Genomic DNA, 24602 nt, shown 5'->3' with positions numbered 1-24602 from the left:
TGAGGACTGATTGCACACAGCTCTTGAGCTTCGTTCCCTGGGAATACTGACACTCCTCCACGGCCTCCGTTAGCAAGTCACCGCGGGTGACCTGCACCTTTTACTGCCTTCGCCCGAAGCCGCTGTGGTTTCGCCTTTGTCACTCTCGCTGACAATATGGTGTCGCATTCAAGATTTGTCAGCTCAGGAATAAAACCTCAGCTTCTGCTGCCAGACAGCTTCACCCGTTTGCCATGCTTGTAGACGCGTTTCTCTCTGTTAGCTACAACTTTTTTGGGCGTGTGCATTTGTAAAACACGGGTAACAAATGGTTCGCTTTCGCTATCTTTTCCACTTGGATGCAGCTGGATGCAGTGTCGATAAATACAATGCTGCTTTCACTCTGAGCTGAGTGTTGACGTGTCCAGCTTTATCCGACATATTTTTTTTTTGGTGCCATTCGTGGGATATATTAAGATACTGTTAGAAACATAGTATAAGGGATGGACTAACCTTAAGATGTTTAGGAAAATTTTGCCTTTAGAGCTTATGCTACGCACGTACTGAATAGTTAAGGCTACCCTAAAGGAATATGGGGTGCGTTTTTTTTTTTTAGAATGGTTGTAAGGCTAATGCGGAACGTTGTGAGATATTGTTAAGAACGTATTGATGGTAAGAGTACTTTTTGGTGCTGAGCATTTAAGTCTGCCCTTGAAAACTAGTGGGTGCATGTTTGACAATAAATAGCAAAAACATTCCGTTGTCCCTAGGGCGAATCTACAGATTTACTGATTGTTAAGGGGCAGTCCAGCGATATGCGAAAGAATGGCGTTCATATAGACTACTTCCCGTTGTAAAATATGCTTGTTCGGAATTCCCGCCCATGCGTAAGTGACAGAATTTTACTGCAGAGAGAAAGTCAGTTGATAGGATCAAGTTCGTAGTAAAAGAGTGGGCAACAACCTCTCAAGGAGAATGAGTTTGGGAGTAGACTGTACGTGATGCTTGTGAGGGGGCGATGGCTTTCTCACAGCATGTGTGAATTCGATTTCGCGTTCGCTTTTTTTTTTGCGCTTCTGCTTGGACTTTTAAGAGGTGAAGGCCTTGTAGACTGTGCGGAACTGGTGGTGGGTGGCGCTGCATGATGGGACTGTCGGGGCGACCAGTACCTCGTTGCTACCAGAAAATTAATTTACTATGCGTGCCGACAGAACGAAATAACTGAAACAAGCATGACAGAATAGGAGCTATTAAAGAAAGTTTCAGTCTGAGAAAATCAAAGACTGCAATATTTGGAGGACATGAATGTCCTCCAAACATTGGAGTCTTTGGTTTTCTCTGACTGAAGCTTTTTGTTTATTTTCCGTTATTTAGCGGCCCAGCAATATTTACTGAAACCAATATTTTGCTCGCGGTTCCAGTCTTGCGGTGCAAATCTGGTTCGCGGTGCTCAGGAGACGAAAAAAAGTTTTTAAACCCTGAAGATGGGAATCTTTAGGTTTCTGTGGTCCAGTAGACCTCCAATTGTATATTAACTCCAAGGGCTCAAAATAACTTCACAAATAAAAAAGAAGCATCATGCTACGCTACCTGGTATCACTGACTGTTGGCTTCCTTCATGTATTTAATAACGAGCCCCTGTTTTCACTTTTTTGCCACCTCTACAAAGTGGAAATTGAGCTTATTGATAGTTAATTACCTTCAAGTCTGAAACTTCATTTACCAGAACACGAAGACCATGAACTGAAGTACACGGGAGTGCTTCCTCAAACATGGAAGAAGTGCTAACTGGTTAACGTAGTATGAAACATTTTTTCTTCTAAGAATCTACCACGAAAGTTACCAGATTCCTTTTTAAAGGTAAACCAATAGCAATGATGGTTGCCAGCCATTGGGAGCTCCAAAACGCTTGGTATTCGGAGTGTGGTGGCTCTAAACTTCAAGTCATTTATTTTCTGTCACGAAATTACAATTATCAGTATGTTAGCATGAATTACCTTAACCAAAAATAAAATATTCATTTCGTTAGCTCCTGTTTTGTTTCCCTTGTCCACACAGCGCTCCTCCGTTTACGCCTACTTATCTGCATCTCTGCAAGTTTTTTTGTCGAAGATGGGAACGCCTTCGCCGCATATATCGGCGTACTGCTCCAAGCACTTGTCAGGAACGGAATCTCGCGCTTCTTCTGAGACCCAAAGTGTGCACTCTGTAAAAAAAAAAATGTGGAATATGTGAGCTTGAAAGAGACAATGAAGAACGATTTTTGCTGGAAGGCTGAAATATCTCTATATAGAGAGAAGCAGGTTAAAATTTTAATCTGAAAGCAGATATTCAAAAATATTTGCTGCGGATATTTCACATATTAAGGACATGATCGTGGCCCCTAACACCGGTTTGCGCTTAATGTAATTTTATTTTTGAATGCTTAGATGAACTGCAAGCGAGAATGAAATTGAAAATCCAAAGCTTCAATTACTAAGTCGAAAATTTTAATTCTCACAGTGTTGAGCTTCCCGATATGCCGGAGTGCGTATTCGATACTCGGTGCTCAAAATGTTTAGTTTGACTATAAACGCCCTTAGTGCTTCAGAAATGGCTGCATCAGCAGCTCCCCAGTTTAACCAGCTCCAAGAAAATCATATATGGGCACAATCGATGGTTTCGTAAAAAATTAGGAACCGTATCAGTGAACAAAAATAGAGTAGATTTAAAGGCTATTTTTTTAATGGTGCTTCCGAACTATGTAATGGTGAGATTTATAATCGAATTTTATTCCAAGAAATGAAATGTAAGTCTTCTTTATAAAACAAAAGATCTTAATGAATGCTCACGGTCTCCAAAATGCGGCAGTTCAAGAATAGCGCAGTTTTTGTAGTCCGTGTAACGGAAGTAGCCAACTTCAACAGGGCCGTCTTCTGAAAAAAAAAAAGGAACGGCTTTACATTTCCTACTCAACATTACTAGAGAAGCTTAGAAATATTTTTTGAAGGGGGCAAACACAAAGCTTGTTGGTGTCCATTGATCCCTCTGAAAGAGGCCTACACGCCTACTAATCATAAAGATCAGTCAAAACACTGGTACGTAGAGTTAAGAGTAAATTACAAACTATTTTTTACCAGCAGTTTTGTCCTGAGTGGGCGCCAGCGCTGAAGCGGAGCTTGACGTTAAGGTGAACCGGCAAACCAGGACTACCAAAATACTTATGACGTCGGCATCTCAGGCAAGCACAGTTTATTCTGGGAAACAATTGGGTACGGCGACCCGCCATAATTTCGGAAAGTGCACCTTGGCATCCCTAGATTTTGGCGGAAATGCGGAGCGGCTCTTTGTAGAACATCCGAAGTGAATGTAAATCATGTTCCACTGAACGCATAGGACCGAAACTTGCTAGAAGACATCTCCTTAAGCCCATGAAACCATTCACATCGTTGGTTTGCGCCCTAGATATGCCAGTTTAAAGCGTTACTTTCTTCATAATACCAGAGGGCAGAAGACGAGGACGAATGCAAACGAAACAACACAAATGCTGACTTTCGACTAACATTTATTACAACCTTGCATAAGTTTACACCATTCTTGCCAACAAATATTAAAGGAACACAACATTCCGCATCTGATCATGACCAACAATTTAAAAAATGCACATCACAAAAAATTCAAATTCGCTGCAGTCAAGTGGTAATGGCGGTTTGCTGACGCATGAGGACCTATTTTTAGCAATATGGTAAGCCACAAATACTTCCCTTGCTGTTTGACAGCAATGTTTGAATGACAAAAGTTTGTTGAAGCAAAAGCTGACATCTGTGATTTCGTTTCCGACATTGAATAGGCAATGAGTAGCTCAATGATCGGTTCTGTTTCATAATTCAGATAAGTAGTCAACGAAATGTCTGTGGAACGTAGCAGCTGCCACAAGAAATAGGTATGCGGTAGACGACATCTTTCGCACAATATACCATCTTGTCGCCGTGCCTTTGGAGCAAATATTACCCACTCTCCATTTCGCGATCGCCTGCCGCCTTCGGTGCACTGCCGAGCAAGTATTGGGCAGTCTCCAGCGTTAAAAAAAAGCGACCTCAATGTGGCTTTCCCTGCCCAATTTTGCATTCGTAGGAAGATTGCCGTAATTCCGTGTGTACCATCGTCCGCGCGCTTAAGACGAACGCTCGACAGCGTGGATGGACTGGCTAGAGCCGAGAAGCCTACGCCTCTGGAGCCGAGGCAATGCCCCGGTTTGTTTCCGGCTGCTGACGACAGCTGGAGTGCATTTCGATTTTACTTCTTTCATCTCTCTATGACCGACTGTGACAGTGAGCGCTCTTAAATTGCCTGTTTTGCCCGGTTTCGCTCGTGGCTGCAGTCTCACTCGCGCACAAAAACACATTGCAATTTGTTCACCTCGGCAACCCGACATGGCGGCCGACCGCTCGCCCCTTCGCGTGTGGCCTCAAGGCTGGCGCTCCAAAGAAGTTAGGATAAGAAAAAGCGGAGGAAAAGCATGTTTGTGCTGTTTGTAACGCTGGATAACAATAATCTGTCGGTTACAGTTGTCCATGTCTATTGTTTATTCTCTGACAGCGCGCATCGGAGTGTTCTCGGAGGTGTGTCCTGCTTCCAGCTTCGTCGACGGTGTTCGGGGTAGCACACACTGTGACCTGTCGAGTAAACGAGCGGGGCGTGTACTGAGCAACAAAAACCACGAATCCGCATTTCTGTTGCTTTTCCTAATTTGTATTTCTATCGAGCGGCAACATCGAGCCCGAACTGTAAAGATGGGCGCGCTGTGGCAAGCGATCTCGGGCTGCCGAGATGAACTACGTACAACGCATTTTCCATGCCGCCTGAGACAACAGCCACAAGCCAAACGCGGCAAAGCGGGCCCGCCAGGAACGCACTCTCTCCCCGTGGAATTTCTTAATATAATTAGAGAAAAAAGCTTATAGAACTACACTTCATTCAAAATGGAGAGGGGCATAAATTACCCTCAAGACGAGATTTCTTAATTGAATTGGCTGTTGATGAGCGTAAAAAGTGGACTCAACAGTACAAATAAGACTCTTATCGAGGCAAACCTTGAAGAAATGCTGCGAAAGTTTTCATACCAGCCGAGTTCTTAAATTGCGCTTGCGCTTAATCTATGGGAGAACTGAAAAACGTTGTATTGAATTAACTCAATCTAAGGTCATTATTATCAACTCAATCGGCGCACAATGAACCGCATTGCGCATCAACTACCTATTTCTATGAAGAATGCAAGCTTTCGGCTTAAGAGTAGCCAAGGCAAACGCAAAGCCTCGTCTTCCCGGCATTCCCGTGGTGGATGAAGTGCTCTGTAAGAAACACGCGTTGATGGTAGCACCAACTTTTCCTCTAGGTAATATCTAGAAGCTCTGACTCTCCCCGACGCTCAGACAAGGGCGAAAGACAAGTGAGATCGGACTGGTTTCCAGGTATCGCCCATCGCCGCAGAGGTACTGAGACAATTTTCTTGGCTCCAGTGGCCGACGCTTCGTGGCGCTGGTGTCACTCAAAGCCACGCTGTCGAGCGTTTATGTTCAACGTGCTTATGGTGGTACGAGCGAAATAAGTGCAGCCTTCTTCTGAACCCAAAAAGTGGCAGGAGTCTGAGTTGATATCGTTTTTTGATCACGCCAAAATCTGACCAAAATTTGCCAGGCAGTGCAGCGAACGCTGCAGCCGTATGCAAGTAAGACAGAGGGAAATATCCGCTATATGAGTGACGATGACAGGATGGCACATTGTACTAAGGGTGTCGGGTACCGGGAGATGTCCGGGAGGTGTCGGGTACCGGGGTGTCGAAAGATGCCTATTTCTTGCGGTTGTTACTATGCTGTCCACACAGGTGGTTGTCTAAACATCTATGTTATAGAAGACAACTAATCATTGGACAGCGCTGCGGGTTCGAATCGCCTTATTCATTGTCGGGAAAGAAATAACACTTGTAACCTTTTGTTTCATCAAAGGTCAGTCATTTTCACACATTGCGATCAAATGGTAAGGGAGGCTTACCATATTGGTAAAAGTTCTTCCTCATGCCACCGCAAAGTTTTCGAACAAGCTTGTGTTCTTTCGCGATATAGGCAAAAATTGCTGAGCCACAGCGGCGAGAGTAACTTCAATTTTGAATTTCTACGAATGAATATGGATATAAGTTATTGTTGGCCACACAGTTCTCAATATATAGAGTAACGAAAATAGTTAAAAGTCATTCATTACTAGTTACCAAGCTTACCAGTGAGCACGACTCCGCTGTATTCTGATGCGCTACACCGCTGACATTGCTATGCCGGCAAAAAGCGGTCGTCTTACTGAAAGCCTATTTTTAAAAACTCCAGAGCATCTTAGGTGATGAAACTGACATATAAGACGGGCAATTTGAAAAAGAACGCTTGGAAAAGGGCAAAGGTTGATTGTATTTCACAAGTGGTTCAAAATTAAAAACACATTTTTTTGTGACTAGCATTTGGTTCAAAAATAGGTTTTTTAAGTCCAGTCCTCTGAAATGATTCTTTAATAATTATGATGCCAGGGCCGTGTAAGCTGAACAAGGGTTTGTCAAATACATGCGTTTGCTCAATCAAAAAAGATGGTTGGTAACAATCTGACACTTCTGACAGGAGTCCGAGAGCGTTCCGATCGTACTGGTTCTGCTTCCTTACTTTCGGCAAAATAAGCGTTATGTTTCTAGAGCATCTCTGCTTTGCGACAGCTATTATGAAGAACGCAGTCCGCTCCCGGTCAGCGACCCCAATGCCATTTCTATTATTACCCCACGCCCATATTAGCTGCCTGCGTGTTGGCGCCAGATCGTAAACATTGAGGCAGATGACAAAACCGGCGCAGTCTCTTGGCGCTACTAGCAGCTTGATAGGCACTTTCAATTTGGATTTGATGCCATAGTTGGCAGGTGCACGGCGTTCGTCGATTGGAACACTCAGTCACCCCACCCTACCTAGCAATCTTTTAGTCCCTTGTATTTTGTAAAGACGACTGATTATTAAACATTTAAAGCTTCGGAGCCAAACCTAAATTTTTCTTGAATTGTGCGTGAAAAGATATTTTATAATTTACATCATCACAAAGTAGAAGCAATGTAACTTGATCATCTGTTGGCTAACTGGAACGACAGAAGAATCTGTTTCTTAATACGATGCACTTTTCGGTGAAGCGTTTTTACCAACAATATGTTGGCGTGAATATTGAGGCCATTTTATTCTCGAATAACATTCACAGTCTTGAGCCGTGCATTCCATATTTTTGATAATTCAAAATGTTTCACAAAGAGTGAAACAAAAAGCGACTGTGCTTTGCAAGTGTGCAAAGAAATTGAACTGATCATACTGTCGGACTATAGATTTGCGATTCATTATTTCGAAAGGTTTAAAAACAAATTTCAAAAGGGGGACATGACTTCTTTTGTGTGCTCTGAAGAACGTTTAGTAAACTCTACCTGCGGAGATGGTGGGTAAAGAGTAGTAGCATTCGAGACTCGAAAAGATGTCGTGACTAAAGTTCCATAGCAAGTCGTCCATATAGTGGAGTATCGTGAGCATAGCCAAACGAAGTGCCCGTCTTTACCACTCAATCATCGCTGCGCCAATTGCCCCTTTTGTTGCTTGCGCCTTTTTGAAAACGAGTTCCTACGATCTGGGTGCTATTGACGGTGATAACATTGCATGCGGAAGCGAACAGTTGCGTCAAGATCTGTAAACCTCAAGGTTCTTTTTACTTCAAAAATTGAAAGCGTACAAAATTTATTTACCGGAAAATATTCAAAGGGCATTTTTGACCACGCTGTATGTGAACAGATTTTTTCCTTGAAATGAGCTGCTGCGAAATGCGCCGTCAGGGACACTTGTGCTTCCTATCGCTCAGCTAACGTAGCGGCAAAGACCATGCTCGCGACTCGACAAACCCCTTTCTTCCCCCCTCCTTCCTTTGGCTTGGCTATAAAAGCACAAGCCTTTAAATAATCTCCGGACATTTGCCCCGACTGCTCTCCTGGACCACAGAAAAAAACCTTGCCGCCATCAGGTTACCCCCCCCCCCCCTCCCACGGTGAGCGAACTACGCTCTTTTATGGGTACGGTGACGTTTTACAGCCAGTTTTTGCCTGACATGGACAGGCTGCTAGCCCCCTTATACCGGCTGCTCGAAAAGGGGTCTAAGTGAATGTGGAGTTCTAGGGCGGAAGAGGGGTTCTGCTCGGCGAAGCAAGCGCTGGCTGCAGCGCCGGTGTTCACGCACTTAGACGCAAAAGAAGAGCTGTTCTTGGAATGCGATGCATTGCTCTACGGTGTCAGGGCAGCTCTTTCCCACCGAATAGGTAGTGAACACCGCCTTATCGGCTATCGCTCTTGCTCCTTAACCACCGCAGAAAGAAATTACTCCCACATCGAACGGCAGGCGTTGGCTTTGGTTTTCGGTGCGCAGCGTTTTCTAGACTATCTCCTTGGGCGGGAGTTCACGCTCAATACAAATCATCAGCCCTTACTGGGCCTTCTAAAGCAGGAGAGGCCGACGTCCGTCATGGCAGCAGCTCGAATACAGAGATGGGCCGTTGTACCTGGGGCATACAAGTATAAGTTGCAGTACAAGCTGGGCAAGCACATGTTCGTCGCTGATGGTTTAAGCAGCCTACTCTTACCCTCTCAGCAGGTGTTTGAGGATTCAGAAAATGTGGCGGAATACGTAGTCGCTTTGGACCACGGGGACCAACCTGCAGTACTCCTCAAGGAGTTGCAAGAACTCGCACAAGATGACAAAGCGCTCGCGAACGTATACAGGTACGTCCTGCAGGATTCGCCGATGCAACCGGTGTTGGAAGGAAATGAGATGACCAGTACGCAAAAAGGAAACATGAGCTGTCCGTTAGAACACGCTTTACTAGGATCACCGTGTTGCGATTCCCGAAGCAGCCAGGGGCAGATTTTGAGATTGCTGCGCGCAGCAACCCAAGCTACTTCTTCAAGGAAGACCATCACGCATTCTAGTTTCTGTTGGTAAGCTCGATAAGATGTTCAGCGCAGATGCAGAGTGCAGAAACTGTGCAAGTTCTCCTAATGCCTCCTAGCCAGGTACCGGTTAGCTGGCCACACACTCAAGAAAGATGGTCGTGGTTACACTTTGCTTTTGCGTGACCGATTCGAAACAAGGTGGTGCTTGTCGTCGTGGACTCTCATAGCCAATGAATGGAGGCAATTCCCCTTGTCCATGCAACATCTCGGAGCACAGTAGAGGCCCTTCGCAGGTAGGTTCGGTCTTCCCCGTAGTGGAGTCTCTGGCAACGAAACGCCTTTCTCTGGTTGGGCGTTCTGCCAATTTCTAGAAAGAAACGGGTTGGCGCACGTTGGTGCGCCGCCGCATCAGCCACAAAGTAACGGCCTAGTTTAACGGGCTGTGCGAACGATCAAAGGGAGCCTAAAAGGTGCTATGAAGGTGTCTTGTCGAGCGCACTGGCGAGAACATTGTGCCACTACAAAACACTCCTCTGTCCACGGGGCGCTCGCCGTTCGAGATGTTACTCGGCTACGGATTGCGCACGACACTGGATATGTGTTTCCCGCCCAGGTTCCGGACAGCCAGCGAGGCCCAGCTACGGGAAGTCACCAGCTGGAGCTTGGCACCGGGTGATTCGATATACATCCGGAACTATGGCAGTGAAGAAAAAAAGAATCCTCGAAGGTCAAGGACACAGCGCGCGCAGGGTCTGTGAAATTAGAAACAGAAAATGGGTTTGTTCACTGTCACAAGGAGCAGCTCCGGAGGAGAAGCAGATTCTGCCATTACGACATCAGCCGCATCTTTTAGGCCAGAATTCCAGGCAGACCACCCAGCAGCACAACCGGAGACAAGCGAGGCTCCTTCAAGCTGTGGCCTCGAGGATGCAGTATTACGGCGTTACACGTGGGGCTGGCGACCCGTGGAGAAATATTGATTCGAACGAAACTGAGATGCTGCTAACTGCGCCGTCAGGGTCACGTGAGCCTCCTATCGCTCAGTTATCGTTTGCGCTGAAGACCACGAGCGCCACTCAATAAATCTCTTTCTCTCCTCCTTCCTTCTTTTACCTTGGTTATAAAAACACAAACCACTGAATAAACGCCGGTCATTTGCTTCGACTGCTTGCCTGGATTGGTACGGCCCAGCGTTACCTCCGGCTCGCTGCTACTTGAGCCAAATGCAGAGAAATTAAAACCGAGAAAAACGCGAAAAATTTGTTCTCCGCCCTATCCAAGCTCGTTTATTATATGCTTTAAATGTTAGAGGAACTCAACAGCACTATGCAACGGCGAATTATTCAAATAATATGGTCGCAATGAGAAATGCAAAATTTCGACTTGTCGCTTTTCCGAGTGCAAACATTGGTTTGCCCTTGCTTTCTTCATGCAACTTTTTTCTACACTTGTTTCAACCTCTGTTCAACCTGTCAGTAGTGAACCTGCCAGTTGTATATATTTATACACACACACACACACACATACACACACACACACACCTGGACAGGTTGCCCACCACCCGGTGGGTAGGTGGGCAGTATGCTACAAAGCTGGCTTCGGACTAACAAACCGACAGGCAGGCAAACAAACACACAACGGCGAAGTGCGGGTAACGGCCACTATAAGGGCTAGCGTACAAGAAAAACTCGTACATGTGCCTCAAATATTGTGCCTGAAGCTGGAAAACAATATAGTTCATTCTCAAATCAGGCGCATTTAACGACAGTCTTACTGATTCAAGACTACTCCTTACAATGTTGTGGTAGGATCCTGGTACAGCTCGTTGTCTTGTACAGTGATTGCTTTTGTGGCATTGAAACACCCTGCAAACCTGCTTCTTAGATGTGCACGCCTTGCATGCCAAACTTCTTTGTGATTGCACGGATATTTCTTTCTTTTTTTCAACAAGCCACCTATTGGTACATATGATTATAGGCAATACTACTGCAAATATTCCCTTTCTCTGTTGGCAGCCACATTTCATCTCAGCATTTGCAATTCCTTCCTAATAACGAAGAAGAACCATGGGCAAAGACCGGCACACCTGGTCAGTTTACACAGACGCGTTGGAAATGCAGTCATCAAATACATAATATTAGCAACACCGGCACTATAGGGTGAAACCTCAGTGTCTGACTAAGTTGCTGTTAACAGTAAGTATTCTGGTCCCAGTGTGTCACGAACTAACCTACCGAAAACATTGCGCTTTTTTTTTTCACTTGTATGGACTACAGTGATACTCAGCCTAGATTACCTTCGTTCTCTTGTCATACGTTTTTGTTTTAAGCGTGAACACATTTACCGGCCTGGGCATTTTATCAGCACCCTGAATTCTGAACAAATCCCGAGTAATGAAGGCGGTGGTAACAGCTATGAATATGTTAAGCCTTTCCTGGAAGCTGTATGTCCACGGAAACGTCCTCCACCTCCTCTAAATGTTTCTAAAGCAGCCCTTTCTTCCGTGTTTAGTGAAAGATATGATGCCCTTGACTTTTCACGCAACAGAAGAACACAGAAATCAGTGTGATCTTCCTAGAGACTGCGTGCGGAAGAATAAGTTGTTATTGCAAAATGTATAGGAAAAAGAAAGTTTTGCTTACTGGAACCGACGGTATAAAGACTGGCATCAGGCGTGTCTCCAGGCATGTGATAGAAAGGAACGTGACTTCTGGAATATGAAATTCCAGAAAAAGATTGTTAACACTTCCATGCGTAAAAAACCTCGCAATGAGAGCAATAGCAGTGAGAAACACTTGCTTTCTGCTGCTTGTAAATTTATTTAAAATTTATTGACTGCATTCTACACTAGGGCTCTCGTGTCACGTTTATTTGGGGTATTTCTGGGATTTTGCTTACTCTAGTTTATTTCAAGGGCATAATTTTCACTGTACAGGAGCATTTTTAAAACCACTGAATGCTTTTGCAACCGTTCTTTATCACCGCCTCGTACTAGCGACCACGCCTACCACGCCAGCCAGCGACTAGTCTACCACGCCAGCCGCACGTATCTAGTTGTTACGAAACTCACACTTTAGTATTTTGTTCTAACCGGAATACGCACAGGCGATGGCGCTGTAAAAAATCTTATAATTTATTTCAGAGGCCAGAGGCTGTGTAGCTTAATCATGCTATGGCGTCCGAAATGACCAAATATCCACTTCATGGCATTGGATGAAATTCCGGTGCTGCGTGAAAAGCGATGTGTTGTAAATTTAAGAAAACATAAATGATTCAGCACATAAAAGCGGTGACTCTTAGTCACAGTAGTAGTGAGTATAACCACCCATATTCTCAAAACGACACTTATAGGGTGATCACAGCTCCAAACAAAATTTTACTCAATATAAATTATGTTTGTGTACCTCTATTTGGGTATTTCTATATTGTTCCTGCCGCATATTGCGCCTTAAAAACTGAGAAAATGCAGTTAATAAGTTTCCCGGCGCTTTATATAAATTTATGGCCTCAAGCCTTAAAACGACTCGATCATCCCCGTTCTGAAGTGAATGACAGTTTAGGCTAGGCTTGTGGATTTGCGCGGGAAAGAGTGTCTTCATGTTCTCCAGATAGCTTACAAAAATTCCCGGTGGGGAACATGCCTTTACATATATGCCTCGCTAATACAACACCCCTTATTATGGATGACATGAATTATAGACAGTTTTTCATGGGGAAAATGTTTTACAATGCATTACATAAAAGATATACAAACTTGCTGTCCGTACAATGCAGAGGGAGAAAATGAGCAGAGCCCACTTAGGCTCGTGTAGTTTTTACCGAAAGCTCTACTTGGCGACTAAAACTGCAAAACCCGATTTGTCGCTGAAGCCACCTTAGGATTCGCAATTGGGACGTCATTAGGGAAAAAAACTTTTGTCGGCAATAGTTTTGGTTTAAAATTTACCTTTTAAATCCCGGACAACAATTTAACTACAGTTCTTGGATATCAGACTGGAACTAAAACTGGATCACGTTTGTTGGTCCTTTCTGCAGCGTTCGGAGAAGCCTTTGCTTAGTTTCCACTCAGGGCATTCCAAGCTGGTAAAGTGCGGCATAGCAGTGTCGTGCTTAGGATCAGCAATTGCAAAGTCGTGTGTTCCCGCTATGGATAACAGTTTCAAGCAACATGTCCAGAGCCTGAAGTCAGCAGGTTTCTCTAATGACGTGATCACACTAGCCTGCAATAAACTCCTGAAAAAGCTTAAGTCATTCGGTAAACCCGATTCACCAGAGCCTCCCAGTAACGAGTAAAGAAAGTGTGCAGTAATTCCGTATATTCACAGATTATCCCACCGTTTAAAACTCGTAGGCACTAGATATGGGGTAAGGGTACTGGGGATATAGGGTAAGGGTACTGTTGTCAGCTCCCCAAAAACTTGGAAAAATTTGCGCTATGGTCGATAGGAGAGCCAGATTAGAACAACAAAAGTCAAAAGAAAGTAAAAAACAGTGCAAAATAAAACATGAGTTGCTGTTTGCACCCTGTGCCGAGGGAGTGGTATATGAAGTACCCTTCACATGCGGAAAGAGTTATATAGGCCAAACTGGTAAATGTATAAACACACGGCTGCGCCAACATAATTCGTCTTTAAAGGTGGCTCCTTCCTCTAATTTGGCCCTGCATTACAGAGACTGCGAACTTAACCATTCTAACCCGTTGGAAAAAAAATGCATGTGTACCTCTGTTCAATAGTACAAAAATTTTGTATAGGCATTCCAATCAGCTAACAAGGGAATTATCTGAGGCATTTCATATTCACAAAAACTCTGACATGTGTGTCAGCACACCATCTGTTGTCATCCACGATTGTGAAATTCGGTATCTTAATTCAACACAGTGATTCGTTTTGTCATTCTGAGGGCAGGCGCATGCGCTGCTGGCTGCCTTGTGTGAGCTATTTAACCCTATGTGTTTTTTCCAATAAACTTCAGTTGATAGTAGCGCTTGTCCTTTCGTTTTCTTTCTCTTGGTGTCCCCCGTAGCAGCGCTTTCGAAAGTTTTAAAAATGATGTACCAACTCGCTCAACTGTTTGTGTTACTCCAAAGATTAACCTGGGCAGCACAAGGCCCACTACTGGGAGCACCAGCCATCGCAAGGCAGAGGCGCATCTCTCAACCGCTACGCCACTGTGTAAACATAGGTATGACGACTCACAGAGATCTTTGAACGTAGAGAAGCAAATTCCACATATATGGGAATCATTCCACTACGCTATCGCGTCATACCCTTAAGGCGGAGCTTAAGTGTCCTCTACCATTTTTAACCGCGCACCTGCGCAGTTTGACGAGGCGCATTTGGGCGGGAAGACCTCTTTTTTATACAGTGGAGGTTTTCAGCCTGTTCTATCAGATTCAGTATCTCAGGTCTTTTTACGAAGTGAGTGGAGCAAAAATGTGGCCCCTTTTCACAAATACAGGGCTCGAAACGTCTTAAAAGTGATATCTAAAGTCATTTTGACTGCAAGCATGTTATGATTATGTATATGATACACAAACAGCTTGTGCCTTGGAAGGATCACATTGACAGAGATTAGAATAAAATCTCTACTGCCCATGCCCAAGCTAGACCTTATTTCTCTGGTCCGAGTACACAAACCTAGAGAAATGCCGCGAAAAAGCGCAAGTGACTGACAGCTGCTGTTTTTTCTTCTTTGTTGAATGTTGTAGACTACCAACTCGCAGAATCTACGCCCATTACCATTTAGTGCATTTCATGAATGACTGCGAAGAAACCTTTCTCCTCAGCTTACGCTACGTAGAGACCTAATGCAGTAGCTGTCAGCTTACTGAGTTGTGCGTTGAAGGATGTTAACTGTCCTAGTCGAAGGTATGCTATCCAGCCATGCAATGCCATCGAGCGCATCAAACTAATATCACTAGGTGTCCGAAGCTGCTCCACAATGTTTCAAGCCTAATGTCGACCAGTATAAAGGCACTGATGGAAACGAAATTGTCTAATTCGAATTTTCGTGTCCACCTTTATCAGCATCGGCATACCTTAACCACAGCGTCTTTTTTGTCCTGAAAATTTTTAATATCGCGATTCATTATGACGAATGACTCGCTTTATAGATACATTTTTCTACGAATTGTTTGTATTATACGAAAGCTATGTTTTTCAGTTAAAATGACTTAATGGTCATTAGAACGGAATATTCTATCAATACTGAGCGCTTCAATTCGTCGTCAAGGTGGCTTTACAGTTTCGCTGTTATGGTAATCTCCTCCTCCTCCTCTTATATAGTTTCGTCACCTCCTTTAGAACGGCAGTCTTTGCATGGTGCATTGTTCTGTAGCAATGAGCTGGCTAAGAAATATGACGATTTGTGGTGATTTATGGTTCCTAACCTCTTTGTTGCTCGTGTAACTAAATATCATCTTGTCAAATCACACTGCAACATTTCCAACCTTTATAAATGCAATGAAACGAAGCAGTAATTTTGTCTAGCTGAAGTCAGATACTAACGACCCCTATAATTTTTTTTTCACTAACGGCTCTTACATGCGCCAGTTAGCCACGCAAGCGTTCAGCATGTACGGCTTGTGCTGCATGTGTTCTAGAACCGCGCAGCTTGAAGAGTTTCTAAAGCAAACCTGACATTTTTGCTAAAAAAAGATTATCTGAATTTCTCGTCGTCGAGAGCATGAAATGCGCTGCAGGAAAGGCATGCCGTAATCTAGGACGCCTTTTAGACATTAATAGCCACACAGGAGTGTAGGGGAGCGTCTGTATCACCCCCTTTTCTCTCCTTCAGCTTTTCTTCATGCGCGATGGCGCGCTCGGATTTCTTTGTCGATTTTTATATATTTTGACCCGCGCCACCAGTGATGGCCACGTGCTGAAAAAAGCAGGGATGATGTCAGCACGTGCTACACAGAGCCCTGGGATCGCCTCCGCCGAACACATCGTCGAAGAACAAAAAAATTAGAGCGGGTTATTGGCCGTGCTGATAGATGGCGCCATGGAACCTGTGTTCCAGTTTTCGCGTACGTTATGTATTGATGGCAGCACACACGGCGCCGTGGTGGTGGTTAAAAACTTATTATTGGCGGAGCCGTTATAACTAAAAAATTTCAGAGGTGGGCTCGTTCCTGTTTGTGGGCGGGGGCCGACAGCCCGTCCCTGTCCGCCACCTTCTCCGCCCACTGCACTATCCTCAGTTGCGAGGCCGAGTCGTAGCTAGAGTCCTCCCACCCCTCCGAGTCCGCGAGGCTCCATTGGGCCGGTGATTGCAGATGTGGAAAGATGAACATAATTTGGTCGAATGTGGCTCTCTGGTCCTCGCAGAGAGAACATTCGTGGGTGTGAGTATACAAGGGAAGAAAAGTTCAACTAGCGCAGGGGTGGGAAAGTTTCGAGCCTGGAGTTGTCGCTAGGTGGCCTGTTGTTGTTTTGCAAGGGATGCGTGTGCCGGGGGGTAAAATTGACGTTCTACGTCGTGCGCTATCCTATTCCACTGCCACTCTTATCCTGAGCGATTTCAGAACAGTCATGAAAATTTAGCCCGTTGGCTGATACAGGCTGCAGCCTATAAAATTCTCACCGCCACCCACCAACCACTTCGCCCCATCCCAATAGCCTCAGTACCAGTCCGTTCAGGCACTCCCGGTAACGAAGTGACCTATGCCGCTGTTCGAGCGTACGTTAGCCGAGCGGCGCCTACCGAAAACCCAGGCAGCGCGAGAGAAAAGCTGATCACATATCACGGCATCAAGCACAGCGCCATCACCTACCTTATCAAGTGACACCAGTCTTGCGCCTCTCGTGCTTCAGGGCATAACTTAGGCTACTTCGGGCCGCGCGATAGCTTCGCCCGCCACGGGACGAAGAAGATTCTGCTGTTGACACACGTGCTGCTATGGCGGCAGCGTAGCACCTAGCGCCAGGCAAACAAAAAGTTTGCCAAAGTTCGTGTAGGTTTGCCTCTGTGTTTTCCGATGTTCTGGGGCCAAGGTTCCTCGCGGCGGGCCGATAGCGGTAACTAAAATATATTCTTTCCCAATAATAGCATTCTCAAACTCTGCCTTTTCGGAGCATGCGTGCTAATTAGTACCGTTTTAAGAGCACAGTGCACTATAAAAATGTTATCCACATCTGTGCTTCAAGCTGGCCATTGAAAGAAATAAATGCAGCACATCCGCAGAACTATACAGTTCTCGAAGAGAAAATTCCACTCACAAGTCTGATGAAAACAAAAATATAACCGCCTGAAAATGTTTTCGTACAGTAACGTTTCTGGCCGTTTGCTATACGTAACCAGTGGGCGTTACGCCAACGATATATGTGGGTTTTTTGTGGCACGGCACAGCATAATCAAAAGCCGTGCGTTGAGTTAACAACTCCTCAGTATAATTTGTCACCTCACAAAGTGATGTCTCTATTTCATCTGCTGTTCTTGACGCCTTGACCTCAAAAATTACTACACCCCTATGATAAGGTGGGGCTAAGGGCAAGCGATTTGTAAAAGTAGTATAAATAAACTACAATAAACGCCAATATCACCAATATAACCAATAATATCGCGAACATTATCGCCAATAATATACGCCAATATCGCTATGCTGAGTTTGATGTTTGCAGTAGCGGCACCGATGAAGTCCTACGGAGGTCGACACCGATGGCGACGCTTATAGAAACCAAGCTTAGTTTAGAGGATGTTAATTCTTATTAATCAAAGCAAGAATATGACGGACAAATTTACTGCATGACACTTGTAGTCGGCTTATAATTTTACAGAGAAAAGAACAAACTGCAATCAGAATTCAAAGGTGTGATCCCAACCTACGGCCTGCCATGTTGTTTTCGTTGCTCTGCCAACAGAGCAGCTGCGGCATCTGTCTTCCCTTCGAAAGTAGAAGAGAAAACAGGCGCCAAATTAGTTTATTCGGCACAGCACTACGCCCCACATGAGGAGGTGTTTGGTTGGGAACCTACCAGCGGCTTCCAGTTTTCATTTTTTACTTTCTGTAAAACTATTTCCTATTTAAACTAGTTAGGCAAGCAAGTGCTTCGTTTACGTGGGTAGTCGGTACTTAGGCATACAAAAGCAAACAAACATGTCTTGGCGCTTGCCTTTGTTTCTATGTGTGCTGGGGCTCCTGCACTTGCAGCCTCTCATTTTCGAATACTTCTCTATCCACATATGACAACGTCAGTGACATCTTCTCTAACGTTAATTTTTGGATACAAAGTGAGCTCCCTTTCCGGCGCTGAAAGTTCACGTCAGGCCGCCAATGCAGTCATGGACCGGAAAAAAAAGGCGTCCAAGCAAGGCTACACCCAGTGAACAATTAAATGAGGACGGCGAACTTGAGTGCCAGAGACCATTGTACAGCTCTGCTGCTAAATCGTTTTTTTTTTATTTTTCTATACTGACGGAGAGTAACTAAGCAGAGTGTTGAAAAATATTTTGTTCCTTTATATCCCTTCGGATAGCATGCAACGTTTTTGTTCTTACCTTACAGTACAGACTTTTCTTAACAGATGTTAGAGTTCAGGTTCTTTATATCCACAAACACGCAATAAATTATAGATGGCAGAAAGGAAAGTGGGCGCCAGTTACAGCTTTTAAAACGAGAGCTGTCATACAGAGCTTTTCCTTAAAGATGTAGGCAGACTATGCGTAAGCGGTCCACTTCTGGTCACATGACCAGCTCCAGACATATGAACATGCTCCATTTTCATCGTTACAGCCGGCCAGTTTTCATAATGTTGTAGGTTTTATATGTTGGAGTTGGTCTTAGGTATTAGTAAAATATAGCGACCGAAAAGGAGACAGACTATGGTGAGATTTGTCAGTTACGAAGCCGACCTTAACCACTTGGCATTTCTTTTGCGTTCCATCGTTGCGTGCGTCACATACCTTTGTCGTACGACTCACCGCGTTTTGCCGTCGCTGCCTGCCAGCGACCAAACATACGTAGCGGTTTTAGTTTTCGGGTCCAGTGCTGCCCGGCGTGCCGACAAGCACCCCAGTATTGAGTCGTTGTCGATGTCCATGATGGCGATGGGGTGTGTGAAGGCCTGAAATATCTGTACGATACAGCGAGCACACCAACATTAGGCTCAGCATATCGAGTAAAAATCCGTCGGGTACTCGCACGATGGTGTTCAATATATAGAGGGTACTATTTTTCTACGGATAAGCTTTTACTTCTCTCAAAAGCTTACAGAATATATATATATATATATATATATATATATATATATATATATATATATATATATATATATATATATATATATATATATATATATATATAAAATCACCAAAAATTGAAGAAACATAATATGATTTAATTCACGACGTTTCGGCTGGAGCACCATCCTTTTTATTGACAATAGAAAAAGGCTGGTCCTCCAGCCGAAAGGTCGTGAATTAAATCCTGTTGTGTTTCTTCAATTTTTTGTTAATTTATAATATATTAACCAAATCAGATTCCAGAAATCACTTTTCGTATATATATATATATATATATATATATATATATATATATATATATATATATATATATATATATATATATATATATAAGGGGCTCGTTTGACAAACATATTAAGGACGCCAACAGTCACTGAAACCAAGGTGCATAGGGGAATGTTTTAACTTTTTTTTTTAATTTGTAGTGCCAGTCAATCGGTTTAAAGAATTACTTATAAAGCAGCAGAAAAAACAACCATGCCGCCGGTAGGATACGAACCCACGACCTCCGTATATCGCGTCCGGTGCTCTCACCAAGTGAGCCGAAAGTCTTCATGCATGCCATGCATGAAGAAAGAGTAATTTTGGCCATCTGGGTTTTTCTTATGCGCATTGATCTCTAAATGTGCCAGTGTCCAGTGGTGATGTTTATGTTTCCGCCTTTCATGATCGAACAAGCGTAACATCAACAAAGTTAATGTTTTCCTGAAGATCGTCAGTAAAAATTGACTTTTTGAGCTCATCAACTAAACATAATGTGTTTACTTGCACACGCATGTAATTATATACAACGGTGTCGATTACAAGAAGAGCGGCTATGGGGTGAAGGTTCAAGTTATCACGTTGTTCATAGAGGAGACAAACAGTATATCTCACTTTGAACGTGTCAGGAACATCCCTCTGTAACTTGTTCGGTCCTCTTGAAGCGCCCGCAGCAAGCAGTAGGAGGGAAAGTTTTGTGACTGCAAATAGTTTAAGTGAAAAGGAACGCATCTTCCACTTTTTCAGAGCAGCGTACGAGGCGTCAGTCGTTGTTTCCAGGCGGGATTATATACCTGCACTGCTGTAAGGCCATCGCGCAGCGAGGACTTCTTGCTGTTAAGACATAAAACCATACCGCGGTCCTGTGTGGTGTAATGATATATTTGACGGTATGACGGTAGGTCATCGCACGCCGGCGTATGTAGGTTCACTTGCTAAAGCATGTGTGCGAGAAAAAGACATTTAAGGTATGACAGCAATCATTTTTTTGACTGACGGCCGAATTTACCACTCCAATTGCAAGGCAGGAGGATGATATGAACATTTTCTTTTGATAGAGTAGGGAAGGCATTTCCCAGAACAAATAGGCCAGCGCAAAATGATGTTTGCCTCCGGTTCCTCACTTTTGAAACTTCGTCTGCAGGCGAGGAATTTGATGCATGACGTAGAAAGAAGCACTAGGAGAGACCGAAGCGTGACAGAATCCTATTAGAGTGAAGTCTGCAACGGTGACAGCCGCACTGATTTTCCGCAACTGGAAAGCTCTGCAACTCCACTTGCGGCATACAGGCCATCACGGCTCACTGGTTTCTAGCAAGGATTCTTCTTTTCCTTTCCCATTACTTTTCAATGCACTCTTTACACGTTTCAGCCGAACTACGGGCCGCTGTGTTTATCCTTTACGCAGTATTTCAATGTGGAATCTTCTTAATCTCAAATGAAGGACAAGTTCGACACACAATTTTTACGGCCTGTAATCAGGGCGTGGAATCAAAGTGCCAAAAATGTGCTGCTCAGTCTTTATATCTCAAGCAGCATTAAGATCGAAATGTCGACTGCAGGAAAGTAGCGTACAGAACTCATTCCTATTTACCAGTGTCAAACTCGTGCCTCAGCTAGCATAAACCAGAACTTGTGTTGGTCTTTTAATTACGAGGATGTTGCCTACGTAGCCATTTTTCCTGCCGCTGCTTCTGGGCTATATACGCCCATGACACGGGAATTGCGTATATGCTTTACACGGTACCACCACTGAATATTTCTTCTTGAGTTCGGCGAAGCTATTATTTCCTCTTAGTTTGTTCTATAATGTAACGTGCTCTGTGTTATGTCCGTTCACATTTTCCCCTTCTATGTATTTTGCCATAGCTGTGTTCGCTGTCCGCAATGTAATTTCTACGTCGTTCACTGGCCCCAGGTTTTCTTCGAATTGGTGTGTACTGAAGGGGCACAGCTGTATTGTTAACATTCTTTTGTGGATATTTTGAAAGCAACTACTGCATTAACAACAAGAAAATGTCAGCGAGATGCTTCCATGGCCATCCTCTGCTTCAATTTTTTTGTCACAGTTTGGCTCTAAGTTTCTTATTTAGCCTTACAGAACTCGCATAAGTTTTCTAAAATATTAAAGGAAACGATGAGGGTATTTTAAGATGTGCGTACGATTGTATCCAAGAGCCTATACTAGCAACAATGTGAATAGTATGTTGTGGGTATTATTTGTTTTATGACAGCGTTTATTACAGGAGAAGTTTATAGTAATTTGTTTTCATATCAAAATTTTACATTGAGGAAAAGTACAACGGCATGCTGCGAATACGATTCAAACTCCCGACCTCCGCATGTCGCGTGACGTACTCTAACGTCTCAACCAGCGCGGCACTCTCTGACAATACACTTTTGAAGCTGCTTATATTAATTGCAAGCTTAACACCAGCGTTGCACCAAGATATAGGGGTGGAAGTAAGACATCCTGTTGTACCAAAGGTGCAATTTGGAAGGTGCACAAGCGGCAGCTATGGTGATAGCCGCTAACTCTGGTCACAGGATGACGTCAATACTGCTAGAGCTTAAACCATTTATGGTTTATAGTTTATGGGGCTTTAACGTCCCAAAGAACTCAGGCTACGAGGGACGCCGTAGTGAAGGGCTCCGGAAATTTCGACAACCTGGGGTTCTTTAACTTGCACTGACATCGCACAGTACACAGGCCTCTAGAAATTCGCCTCGATCGAAATTCAACCGCCGCGGCTGGGATCGAGCCCGCGTCTTTCGGGCCAGCGGCCGAGCGCCATAACCACTCAGCCGCTGCGGCGGCTTCTTAAACCATTTATATTGTCATAACAAAACAGGCTTGCTTATGTAAGGTGCTTATGTTTCTAGCTTACGTTGCTTAATTTGCCAACGTAAGTTGCTTAGATTAGGATATAGTAAATTCACAAGCGGACGAAATTTATCGTTCGTACGGTGTCTGATATAAATCGTTGCTTTCCTTATTATCGTTCTCAGCGTGCGAAATTACAACCAGTCTGTAGCAAAAACGTTTTTAATCTCGCACTAATGGGAAGGTTAGTATAGCATGGACGACTGCCCTGTGCCTTAGGTGCCGCGACCTGCACGCCATTATTAATGGGAGGACGTAATAGGGGTATCTGTTGCAGCAGCAATTACTGCAGCTGATATGGTTTCTGCTACGCGTGTAGCATTTAGATATCTTGTTTAGAATAACTTTATTTCTACTCTTTTTCTATCTGCATGCAGCAGCAATACTTACCCACTTGGTGATAGTTACTTTCTCATGGTGTGGAGGGACGGAAGGATGTGCGGACAAAGTGTCGCGAAAATGCAGCCGTTGAACGCGTTCCCGACGTAAACAAAGGAGACAATACACATAATACTGAACATTGGCACGCTGGTAGCTCCCGTACAAACTGTGGTAATCAGGTGCTTAGTATCAAACCTTTTACTGTGCTTTAACAATTCTCGGCAGTTTATTACAAAGATCTAACGTTTTTTCTTTTATTCAAACAGGTTACTCGGCCACTTGCATCACCCCTTCTCCTATCATGACTGTCTATATGCTAGTCCTAAAGAAGTAGCGCCTAATTACTTTTATACAAATAATTGTTCGTTTAAAAAGAGAGCAACGTTTTTCGTATAAGCCTGTCTGTTTTTCTGTCAGCTTTTACTTTTCTAGCTACGCACCCATAGCATTTCATTCCTAGAAATCAGGAATAGTTAATACCACATTGTATTATTACTGGAATTTTTTCACGGTTCCAAGAAATTCTTTGTAAAGTAAATTGTATAGGTGAACACACAGTATTTTATTTTTCATTTTGGAGTAATGATCTCGTCAACTGCACACGCCTCCTTTGGTGCGTTTTTATTGATGCGTTCATTAAGCCTCAGTTTCTTGATTTACGAGTAGTCAGTTTTTCCGAGTCAATGTTGATGTGCATACGCTTATTTGACTATTTATTAGCGCTTGTGATTTCAAACTTAGCTCTTTACTTCTGGTGGAAACATAGACAGCCGTCCCATCAGGCTGCAAACCCAAGGAGCTTTGTTTTGCGGCTGCTGCTTTGTTGACAGTGAGCAACTCATTATTGTTAAAATTTTACCCAAGAAAAAGTGAGCCCTGTGTGGCCGTTAATTTCCGCTATCTAAGAGTATCGGACGGCTAAGCTGAGCATCTTCTATTTAATAGCCGAATTCAGCGGTATTCTTTGCAGCGCAACTAAGAAAAAATGGTCGAAGCACTTCATGTAATGCTTAATCGAATTTTTTTAAATGTCTTCAAGAAGTTTAGTAGTACTATTCAGAAGCCTGGCAGCACAAAGTGTTTTGTGTCCAGAATTACATGAGTTCCAAATTTGCCTTTAAATGAATCGTAAATATGCTGCATCTTACATTCCATCCTATCATATTAGACATCGATAGTTTAGAAGGACGCAACGGGTAACGGGCACCAAGCACTGAAAATAAGTATCGAAGTCTTCAAGCCGGGAAGTACTGAGCCGGACACGACTCCTACTTTTTTTCGAATTCCAATGGCTGCAGTTGCAAAGCACTGTTAGTACATTTTGCGTTCGCCAGTAAAAATAAAGGCCCATCGCCAATCCCTAGGACCCAAGGGCGACGACATCATTCAGGCGTCACCCCGCCGCAACGGATGACGCATGTCATAAAGGTCGCGACTACAGCACTTATCACCTCTGCTGTTTTACAGCGAGATTAATCTTCCTTCATACGGCATATGGGAGTTTCGCAGTACTGTTAGAACTTGAACGGTAAGGATGATGAATATTGAAATGATTTTCTTCAAGTTATCCTAGTAACAGAAGGGTAATTAAATGTTGTGGAGGCCAAAATGGCACATGTCTCTGAACCAGTGCCGCCAGCATAGCGACTTGGCAATAGTCTCCGGCTTTCAAGTATGACAGAAAGGCTAATGTAAAGCTACTTTAAAAAAAGCAACAAAGCAATCATTTTTCGGATCAGGCTCGGCTCTATCCCTCCTGCCAGAAACAGGCTTGCTGCTGTCCTCTTTTGGTGGCTCCTACCATTCCCTCCAAGATAATGTCAGCTTTCCGCATTTCCTGCAGGCAAAGAAATTCAGGGCGTCTTCTCTTCCCT

At 43.9% G+C, this 24602-nt stretch overlaps 1 protein-coding gene across 1 annotated transcript in view; it reads right to left on the bottom strand.

Moving 5' to 3' along the window:
• Positions 1–1952: 1952 nt before the first annotated feature.
• Positions 1953–24602, bottom strand: part of LOC144097888 (uncharacterized) — a 107923-nt gene continuing 85273 nt past the window's right edge. The window contains exons 2-5 of the mRNA XM_077630494.1: positions 18882–19033; positions 11600–11667; positions 2811–2894; positions 1953–2185 (exon numbers count right to left, since the gene is read on the bottom strand). Coding sequence (XP_077486620.1) covers positions 2055–2185; positions 2811–2894; positions 11600–11667; positions 18882–19033 — 435 coding nt within the window. The 3' untranslated portion in view covers positions 1953–2054. The remainder of the gene's footprint in view (positions 2186–2810; positions 2895–11599; positions 11668–18881; positions 19034–24602) is intronic.

This window comes from Amblyomma americanum, chromosome 7 (genome assembly GCF_052857255.1).
Source record: "Amblyomma americanum isolate KBUSLIRL-KWMA chromosome 7, ASM5285725v1, whole genome shotgun sequence".
NCBI classification, from domain to species: Eukaryota; Metazoa; Arthropoda; class Arachnida; order Ixodida; family Ixodidae; genus Amblyomma; species Amblyomma americanum.
This window is presented reverse-complemented; position numbering and strand designations above follow the sequence as displayed.